The sequence below is a fragment of the Pongo abelii genome, chromosome 7 (genome assembly GCF_028885655.2).
Source record: "Pongo abelii isolate AG06213 chromosome 7, NHGRI_mPonAbe1-v2.0_pri, whole genome shotgun sequence".
NCBI lineage: Eukaryota > Metazoa > Chordata > Mammalia > Primates > Hominidae > Pongo > Pongo abelii.
This window is the reverse complement of record NC_071992.2, coordinates 69,130,027-69,140,735: the sequence shown is the minus strand read 5'-3', so window position 1 is coordinate 69,140,735 and position 10,709 is coordinate 69,130,027. Positions and strand designations below refer to the sequence as shown.

The 10,709-nt window shown below is 49.4% G+C and overlaps 1 protein-coding gene across 1 annotated transcript; it reads right to left on the bottom strand.

Moving 5' to 3' along the window:
* Window positions 1-2,275: 2,275 nt before the first annotated feature.
* SOX17 (SRY-box transcription factor 17) lies at window positions 2,276-5,292 on the bottom strand. The gene is made up of 2 exons (XM_002819085.4): window positions 4,742-5,292; window positions 2,276-4,128 (listed from the first exon to the last, which is right to left on the bottom strand). The coding sequence occupies exons 1-2, from the start codon at window positions 5,046-5,048 to the stop codon at window positions 3,185-3,187; spliced, it is 1,251 nt and encodes a 416-aa protein (XP_002819131.3). The 5' UTR covers window positions 5,049-5,292; the 3' UTR covers window positions 2,276-3,184.
* Between the last annotated feature and the right edge of the window lie 5,417 nt (window positions 5,293-10,709).

The following is a 10,709-nucleotide window of genomic DNA, read 5'->3' as shown; positions in this document are numbered from 1 at the left end:
GATATCTTCTGCAGCGTGATTCAAACTAAAGATACAATAATCTACTGATAAGAATAATAAGTAAATTGTTTCATTGTAATATTATCTCTTAGCTGCTTGTATAAGTAATTTACAAGTTTATCTGTAATTTATCAGACCCACCTGGTAGCTTAATAGAGATATAGTCAGTATTCTCATGGAGGAAAAAATACCCTCTTCCTTATTGCTCCGGATGTCTCAAAGGCATGCACATTCTATACTGGCATCAAGTCTGGCTATCTTAGCTCATAAAAGAGCTGGATTCTTACCTCCTAATATAATTCTAAAGTACCAAATTAAAGATGGGTAGAAAAGCAATGTATCCTTTATGTGTATTTGTCTCCAAAATAAAACAGTAAAAACTTGAGACAGATTTAATATTTTGTCTCAAAAAATCACTAGCTGGTACCTGTGGTCACTTCATCTGAATCTACTTGAGGAAACAGGGGTCTACATACTTGGTGATGTCATGGGGGTATCCAGGCACTTGGTGATGTCACAGAGGGGATTTATGCATTTGGTGATGTCACAGCTGATGGTGGGGGGAGGTCTGTGCATTTGGTGATGATATAGAGTCGTTCAACCTAGGCAGAAGTTTTACATTCTGTCGTTCACTTTAAAACTATAATGGTCTGTAATGGACCCCAAAGCTCTATTTCTAATTTTGCCACCAGGGCCCATATCCCTGTACTTTAAAATGAGAAAGGGTGTAAGGATACCAAATGTTTTGGTAATTTAAAACTACCAAAAAAAAAAAAAAATAGAAGGAATAAGACCTAGTATTTGATAGCACAACAGAGTGACTATAGCCAGTATTAATTTAATTGTACATTTTAAAATAAGAGTATAATTGGATTGTAACACAAAGGATAAATGCTGGAGGGAATGAATACCCCGTTTTATATAATGTGATTACACATTGCATTTCTGTATCAAAACATCTCATGTACCCCATAAATATATACCCCTACTATGTACCCATAAAAATTAAAATTAGGAATTAAAAAAAAATCACTAGCTGCTACCTGCAGTCACTTGATCTGTGTGCTTGAGGAAAGAGAAGGAATTGGCTTGACGCTTCTACCCCAAAAAAATTATTTGTGAACACCAATCCCTCCATCCATGTAAATGCATGAGTATTACCTTAACAATTTTAGCTCTTACTGCTTTTCCACCTGCACCTAGTGAGTAAAGATGTAATTTACAGGACTTTAGATCTTTCCCCTAAGAACTTTTTCTTTCTCTTTTCTGTACTTATCTTAATATCGTTAAGAGATGGCAGCCAAGGGTACAGCTGAGTCTTCTTGGGCTGACTATGATGAAAATGCCAAGTGTAATGTGAGCACAGCCCTGAACTTGGGCTGGTAGCCCTTCTGCCCACTTTATCTACTGGGATCTCTTGGGACACCCTGCGGAAGGAGCTCAGGCTGGAAGCAGAAACAACCTATCCGAGCTAAGAGAAAGAATTTAACCTTTTTAAAGGAAACCTGTTATGCCTGACAGAATAAACTTACCTTTCCTCACTGAAACTGTCTATCCTTCACATTCCAGGAGTCCCTTCTGAAAAACATATTCCATGCCTTTTTTCAAGAGAATCCAGCCGATCATTTCAGCTCAGACATCTCTCCCATGTAAATACTGGAAGCTATCCTCCAAGCCTTTCCGTTTTCTATAGCACTTGCTGCTAAGGATAATTATATGGTTTCTCACCAACAGAATGTAAATTCTCCCAGTGCGAAACCAACAGAATGTAAATTCTCCCAGTGCCCATGAATACATCCTGGTCCAGAGGAAAACAGGTGAGAAATATGTCAAAAGAACTTGTAATACAAGCCTTCATATACATGGCAGGGGAAGGCCTGGTGCCTCCTTTTCTCACAAAATGGGAAAAATAGCACCTAAACCTGCAGGTTTGTTGAGGCTCAAACTGTTTAGAATAGCATTGAGCAAATATCTGGCACAGGAAATACCCATTATAAGTCACCTGTTTCCATTTATGTCTCAATCTCAAATGTGGTGAGACGTGCCACAGCAATTAGTATGGTAGATTACAGGGGCTGATCCCCATCTTTTACTCACAACCCTGTAACTGTTTCTTCTTGATAAAGTAATGATGGTGATAGATAGGGACACTACACACAAACCATTCATGGATTCTCCCCTAAGTCTGTGCAATCGTCCGTGTATGTATTAAATCTAAAAGCAAAAAAAAAAAAAACAAAAAAAAAAACCTAATCAAATAAAATGCTAAAGTGTATTAAAAGTTGTCATAATGCAAATTTTATTTTGATTAGTTTCTGTGACTCCTTTAAATTATCTTAAACCCAGCAACGCTTGCCACTTCCCAAGGTGTAAAAATGTGAAGATTAAGGTAAACTGAATGTCGAGGAGTGTAAAGAGATGGCAGAACACAGATAAAAACATCCGAAAAGCCTCTGTGGGCAGGTCAAGTTTATGATTCAACAGTTAGAAAACCAAAATTACTTGGACATCCCCTTCTACTTAAAGTGATATACTGGAATTGAAAATATTAACCGTTAGTTTTAGAAACTAAGATTACTTGAAATGAAGTAGGCTCATTCCAGAATGCTTTTCTTTTTTCCTTCCCGAAACAATTACATCAAAGTTAGATATCCTAATGTTTATTTTTAGATATACTCCTTAAAGGCATTTATGTTCACCCTTTTCAAGAGGATGAGAAATTTACATTAATAAACTTAACATTGATCTTAAGAACTAGTTTTTGATAAGACTAGTGTGACAGAGGTACTAGTGGAGCAAAAAAGCAGGATTCCAGATTTTATTTTTTAGAAGATTGAAAAAACACACCCGGGACAACATTTCTTTGATCAATAAACTTTCAGGAAATGGAGGAAGCTGTTTTGGGACACATTCAAAGCTAGTTAACTTGAACTTGGAAATAGGGTTCTGACAATGCAACTATGGGAAACAAATCTCTGAACGAATTTTAAATGAAATCTCACCCCCCCCCCCAAACTGTTCAAGTGGCAGACAAAATAAATTACCATAAATTATATGCCAAGACACCTTTTAAAAAACAACAACAGCAACAACAAAAACCCAGGAGTCTGAGGATTTCCTTAGCTCCTCCAGGAAGTGTGTAACACTGCTTCTGGCCTGCAGGCTGGGGCGGATCGGGGACCTATCACACGTCAGGATAGTTGCAGTAATATACCGCGGAGCTGGCGTCGGACACCACCGAGGAAATGGCCCCGTGGCTGTCGGGGAGATTCACACCGGAGTCATGCCCTTGGTAGGGGAGGCCCATCTCAGGCTTGCACACGAAGTGCAGATACTGTTCAAATTCCGTGCGGTCCACCTCCCCGAGGAGCTCGGCGGGCTGACTGGGTTCCGTGCCGTCCCGGCAGGGCAGTGCCTCCGGAGGGGGCGATGGCTGTCCGGGGCCCGGGGGGTGGTGCTGGTGCTGGTGCTGGTGCTGGTGCTGGTGTTGCGGCTGCATCTGGAAGCCGCGCCCGCCGCCCGCCCCAGGCGAGCCCATCGCGCCGTAGTACATGTGAAGGGCGCTGGGTGGCGCAAGGAGGCCCGGAATCGAGGGACCCGCGGGCTCTGGGCCGAGTCGGGGGTGCATGGGGCCGGCAGGAGGCTCCGGGGGGCCAGCGTAGTCCGAGACCTGCGCGTAGCTGTAGGTGCCGGCTGCCGGGCAGTCCCCGGGCATCGGGGCGGCGAAGAAAGCCGGGTCGGGGTCCACGCCGTCCAGCGGGGACGTGTCGGGCGTGGGCAACGGGTAGCCGTCGAGCGGAGGCGCGCCCAGACTCTGGCAGTCGCGGTAGTGGCCTCCCATGTGCGGAGGCAGCAGCGGCGGGCCGGCGGGGAAGCCCTGTTCGGGGAACTGGAGGCCCAGGCCGTCCATGGCCACGCGGCCACCCTCGGGGCCCAGCGCGGCCGCCTGCGGCTCAGCCAGGCCGTGCAGGAAGCCGCCCTCCACCCGCTTCAGCCGCTTCACCTGCTTGCGCCGCCGCGGCCGGTACTTGTAGTTGGGGTGGTCCTGCATGTGCTGCACGCGCAGCCGCTCGGCCTCCTCCACGAAGGGCCGCTTCTCCGCCAGCGTCAGCGCCTTCCACGACTTGCCTGCACAGTGGAAGGAAGGGAGAGAGGGGCGCAGGGCTTATCGGCTGCGCTCCCGCTCCAGGCCCCACCTGGCCCCATCCGGACGCACCTCTCCCCTCAGACCTTGAATTGCGCAACCGGGGTGAAGTTAAAGAGGGAGGTCTGGGACTCCTGAGTCCGAGCCCTTAGAAACACCCGTCCTCTAAAGGCACCCCTTTCTTTTGGTCTCCTGGAAGCGGCTTTCCGCTCACCCATCACCCGGTCGTTCGAAAAGCAGAAAAGGACACCTAGCTAGGGAAACGGTCGAGGGATGGACACAACCGGCCCAGTTCAGGGCCAAGGGTGCTCTCGCGCCGCCCAGAGGTGCCGGGAAGTCGCCTTCCCAGAGCCGTTGGACCCGGGCCCCCGGCCACCTGGGGAATCCGGGAGCCGGAGAGTAAGGCGGAAAGCTGCTTTGGAGGGTCGGAGAGCGGGAAGCGGGAAGGGAACCCAGAGCCTTAAGAAAGGACGTGGCCGCTACACACCCCTGGTCTTGGGCTTCGGGCTCGCAAAGAACACTGTTTGGGGCTTAAGAAATCGGCCTAGCGATTCGCGCCAGCGCGCCCGGCCGCCTGGGTCTCCGACTCGGACTCACCCAGCATCTTGCTCAGCTCGGCGTTGTGCAGGTCTGGATTCTGCTGCGCCAGCCGCTTGCGCTCGTCCTTAGCCCACACCATGAAAGCGTTCATCGGCCGCCGGATACGGGACTCGCCCTTGGCTCGGCCCGCGGCCCCGGCCGGCGCTCCACTGCTCGCCGGCGCCTCGCCCTTCACTTTCATGTCCCCGATGGGGCTCAGCGACTCGGCCCAGGGGCAGGGGCCCAGCCCGGCCATCACCGCGGGCAGCGCGCTCCGGGTCTGGCTCTGGTCGTCACTGGCGTATCCCGCATCCGGGCTGCTCATGGCGCTCCAGGCCTGCCCCGCTCTCCTCAACCCTCCACCGGACGCGCCGCCTCCCCCGACCCGGGGGAGGGGGTGGGGAGTGAGGCACTGAGATGCCCCGAGGGCTGCGCGGGTCTCCTGGCCCGAAGCCGCCGCCCGTGTTCTGGCCTGTGGCTGTCTGCAGCGTACCCAGGGCCCCCAGCCGGCCTAGTGACACTGCGGGCGCCCCTGGGCCGCGGGGCCTTTTCTGCACAGATGTGGCCAATGGAGCGGCGAGGGCGGGCCGGTCCCGCGTCGTTAGGCCCACGCCCAGGCCGTGGTCCGAGTCCCAAGTCCCAGTCCAACCCCACGCCCGCCCCTTGCCCCTCCCCCGGCCCCGCGCCCAGGGCTACACCTGCCCCCGGGAAAACTAGCCGGAGCTGGGTCTGGCGCCGCGTCCTCTCCCACCCGGGTTAGGGAGGCTCAAAAAGCCGTCTGGGAGGGCTGATTGTACCTTGGAATCCACGTACTTGCCCAAGGTCGTTTAGATGAACATACTGAGCGTGCATTCTGTTCTCTTTAAAGCACATCTTTTTGTAGAAGCCCAGGGTGTTTCAGTGGTGGGTGACCCAGCTTACTTCCAAGGAACTGCACGGGCATCTTCTTCAAATGTGTTTTCTCGAGTGCGAAAGACACCGTTGATAATAAATTTAAAAATACAATTTTTCCCCCAGGACTCAACTTGCCTGCGTTGTATTCAAAATGCTGTGTCCAAGATAAATCCTAATTTTCTAAAGCAAGATTAAATATGGAACGACGTTCTGTATCCAATATTCCATCACTCTGAAGAATAAAGCATTTACTCATGACAAACCAACCAGTTTTTATGTGTATCTTATTATAGACATCATGTGAAAGTATGAAAATGTGTACATGATGTATATAAGATACGCATAACAAAACTGTTTCTCGTATGTGTTCAGTAACAGGTGAGCCTTAATACTGATTTCTAAAATGTAAAGACAGCAGCAATATTTGTCTAAATGTCCGAGTTTTTAGGGGGAAGAGAACAATCTGTTTTAGCTGCAAAGTAACTGTGGTTCTTAGAGTCAGTTTAAAGCGGTTATTCTGGCAGATAATTAGATTTCTATACGTTTGTTTAGACTGGAATGAAATCTGAATGACTATTAAACTTGTGTTTCGATCTGGAAAAAAAAAGTTTTCAGTGGGACTTTTAAAACAAGCCGTTATACAGCACTAAGAAATGACACAGCCTACCACTGCTATTCCTAGCGCCCTCCAGCATTAGCAAAGGAGTGTATCCTCATAATAACCCTGAGGTAGACTCTATCTTACAGGAAAGGAAACTGAGGCAGAGAAGTTAAGGAACTTGCTGGAGACTACAGCGTTGAGAAGGTGGAATTCACACCCAGCAGTCTGCCTTCAGACTTGCAGCTCTTAATAATCACTAAGCCAGGCTGTTGTGTTTGTGTATTTGTGTTGGTTTTTGAGGGCAACTAACAGCCATTCCTGCATAATTAGAGATAACTTTGCAAAGAAATCAATATACCAATCTCCAGAACAGATTTTCTTTATTATGAAGGCGTGATAAAAAAGTAGAACTTACACCTAGAATCTGAGAAGTAAAATGCTGCTGTTTTGAGTGTGATACTACAACAACAAGACCGTCTGTCCAGTCTTGCTTATTAGTGGCATCCATAAAAACACAAAACTTTTGCAAACTCCTGGCCTTCAGTTTCTCTGGCATTGCTTTTTCTCAAAAGAACTCTTACACGATTGTTTTAAGCCAACTTATCTTTAATTCTGCAAGTATCTGTGAAGCCTTGGCTAGGGGACAAGTTAAGAAAGCGTTTCTAGTTCCTGGGTCTCTAAGATTCAAACAAGAAAAAAAAAATTAAATCTGCATAAAGAAATCATAGAGGGGTGTTACTTTTACTTGGTAGTTTTGAAAGCGGTTGATTTTAGACAAATTTAAATGATGATGTACTTTTCTTTTAAAGCTTTATTTTTTCTGAAAAAAGTGGGCTTCAGAATAAAGCAAAAGCACATTGCCAATGATTAAATAAGCAACAAAACTATAGGAGGACAGAGAGCAATCTACAAATTAGCCCCGTATTACCTTGTTTTTTTTTTTTTTGAGATCTTTTCTAACTTTTCTGGATAATAATAAATATTTTTCAAAGATCTCAAAGCAGAATTTTCTCAACACAAAATCTTTTATGAACTAAGGAGTTTTCCTAGAATAAACATTGAAAATTAAAAACAATGTCCGGTCCAGAATTCATTTTCATCTGTCTAATCTGTTTGACTAATTCCTTAAAAAACACTACAGGAAATACAATCCAGTTGTGAGTCCAAAAAATGTACATATACAGATTTAGCCCTGTACACTTTCTTCATCCTCATGCTCTTCCTCACCCAGCTCATTATCGGGAGAGGTGCGCTTGGGAGCCAAGAAGGTGGAGAAAATGATGGGGAAGAAAACGTGGGGTTTCCATATTTTATTGATTTATTGACTTATTTATTTATTGAGACGGAGTTTCCCTCTTGTTGCCCAGGCTGGAGTGCAATGGCGCGATCTCCACTCGCTGCAACCTCCGCCTCCCCGATTCAAGCGATTCTCCTGTCTCAGCCTCCCGAGTAGCTGGGATTACAGACGCATGCCACCACGCCCAGCTAATTTTTGTATTTTTAGTAGAGACGGGGTTTCATCATATTGGTCAGGCTGTTCTCAAACTCCTAACCTCAGGTGATCCGCCCGCCTTGGCCTCCCAAAGTGCTGGGATTACAGGCGTGAGCCACCGCGCCCGGCCGGGTTTCCCTATTTTTATTTGCCCTTGTTCCTGGGGACTGATCTTGGTCGGGTAAGAGAAATCAGGTGAAAGTACACAATCATAGGTTGGAGTAGGAGCTTCAGATTTTGGCGCCCCTCCCCCTACTTCTTATAACACCCTCCCTGAGATCATAAATTCACAGTTTACAAATTTACAGGGGAGGAATTGTGGTGGCTTTCCAAGACTAGTCCCTTTTACATACTGTGACCTAGTTAGATCTCATTTCTTCTGATCATTCGCTTGTCATATATTTTCGGGGGGCAGTGTGGAGGGCGGCGACGTCGCTGACCCGCGAGCGGTGCGTGGAGCCTTCTATTTCAGTCTCTTCACTTTAATATGTGGTGCCCCGGGACGTTATCAGAGCCAGCCACAAATGCCACATGTAAAGCAGCAAACATCCGGAGTGGCTTCCTGCAAGCCTTGCTTTTCTCAACACGAGAGATTTACGCAGGGGGTTGGGGGAAACAAGTTTCACAAGTAAGAGCCGAGTACACCGCTCGCATAGCCGGCCGGGTGCGTTAGCACTGCACGGTCCAGGGTCGCAGGTCTCCTGGCTACTAATTGCACTCACGTCCCCGGGTCCTTGGGCCGGACCCGAGGCTCGAAAGGCTGGGCAAGGAAGCGACTAGCGCACCAAGAAGCTGTGCCCGTTGCCAGTTGGGGCCTTTGGTCAGCGGGCGCAGAAATTAACTCGGGTAGGTGGCGAACCGTGGGGCTGACCTGGAGGAATCAGAGCCACGCTTATCCGTGGGCCCCCGAGTGACCAGGCAAAGGCTGGGTGATTTCCGGCAGGCTTTTGTGTTTTCGATGTTGGGAAAGCAGGAGCTGGAGGAAGGACAATCAAGTCGATCGGGAAGGACCCATGGGCACCTAGGCAGATCCGGGTTGGCGCTGGAGAGCAAGTCTGTAGGGGCGGGGGAGGGGAGTGCGCGCAGCAAACCCTGGGAAAACTCCAGGCTGCCCGTGGATGACTAGACAATGGTATCCCTGAACAAAGAACAACAATAAGGTCTTTGCATTTATAAATCGTGCGCGGGTGGCTGCCTCCCGGAGGCCAGCACGAGGTGGCGCGTGGCGGTGGAGCGCGGCCGAGGGTCCAGCACCTCCCAGGTAGGGCAGCGCAGCCGGACGCCGCCGATTCGCACCTCGCGCCCCGGCGCCGTCTAGGCGGCGGTGCCGCGCCCCTTGATACCTTTAACGTCTCCTCCTTGTCCCCGGGCCAGTTCCCCGTGGGTCCAGGATGGAGGTCGAAGGTCGCAGGCAGGAGGGGAGGGGTAGGGGGGAAGGAGTGGCCCGGAAAGTCGCGGCCACCGGCTGTGCCGCCGCGCGCCCCCTGCCTTGGAGGCCCGCACCAGGTCGGAGCCCTGCAGATGCTGCAGTGCGGGTCCGACCCCAGCCCCTGCCGTGCTCCTCTGCTGCGCCGGCCTCTCCCCGTGAGGACTGAAAAAAGAGGCGACAGCGAGAGGGGATTTGGGGACGCGCGTTCCCCCCGAGGACGGGAGCATACATTTTACTTGGACGCCTTCTCCCACTGCCTCTACGCGCATCCCTCCCTGGTTCCGCGGTGTCCCCTCGAGGCTGCCCCCCAACCCCGCCCTGGCAGCGGGCTACTCCTAGACCGCGTCCCCGTTCCCGCTTGGCCCCGCCTGGGATTTGCACAGGCGAAGCAGGAAATGCGCTGTTCCCGGTCCACTTCCCTCTTCAGAAACTCATCCGTGGAGTGTTTCTTAGATCTCCCCACCTCTAGCTGTGGCCCCGGGTTGAGGTGTGTGGGCTACTTCCCTTTATTGCCTGGGCTGTGGAACCTCAGACTCCAGGGGGAGATGGCGTTGGGAATGAGGGAGAGGGTCCCGTTCCTTACCCAGGACTCGTCACATAAACAGTACCGTCTTGCTCACCCCTTTCAGATCTGCCACTCAGCCTTAAAAGGGATTTCAATAGCGGCAGAGCTTCTATGCTGCAGCTGAACTCCTACTCCCACTTTCCCCATCCACACCCTAGGAGAGGGCAGGGCTTTCCTTGGAGACCTGTGTCCTCACCTGACCAGACAGTCTTATCAGCAGCGTGCCCACTGTGCGCAGAGCACTTCCACTCCCACCCGAAGGAGAATGGATGCGGTCCCTGCCTCGGAGGAATGTACCGTGCCGTGTCATTTGTCTTCCTCCCTGATTCATTAACTTCCAGCTGGGTGTTCTAGGTATGGTCTTCTGTAATAATTTGTTCCTGGCATGTAAAGGTGATGCTGACGTCAGTAGGTCAAGCGCTTTGAGATTTTTTTTTTTTCTAGTAGAGATAATAGGTTTCCTTTCCACCCTGAAAACTCTGGCTTGCCAAGTTTCCCTAGTAAGCAGTGCTGGATTGTGCCAGATGGTTAGGGCAAGGTGTGCATTCTGTTATCATGGAAGTGATCAAAGTTAATTCTGACAACACTCATTACCCACTGTTTTGTACAACTTTAGCCACACACATATCAGATTTTGAAAGGGTATCTGAGTTGGCTTCCAAAGTTTCTGAACAGAAGAGAAAATGTTAGGGATCCTTGCTAGGTTCCTTTGCAGTCAGTATTTGGTTAACCTGTTAACTAAATTTTCTTCTCTGTCCACTTTTTGGACCTTGCTAAAACTTTGTCAATACTCTTTAATAACAACACAGGGTCTTTGGTACATTTCATCTTTATATCCTGAGAGCACAAGCAATTCATTGGTCTTCAATATATTCTTCAGTATACTGTTACAGCTGTCATGGTTGGAGTCCTAAGGTCATCTCCCTACAAGGCAAGGCACTGAGAATGACCTCTGTAGACCTTAGCAAAGACTGTTCTCATCTCAGACACATCTGTGTAGGCCTG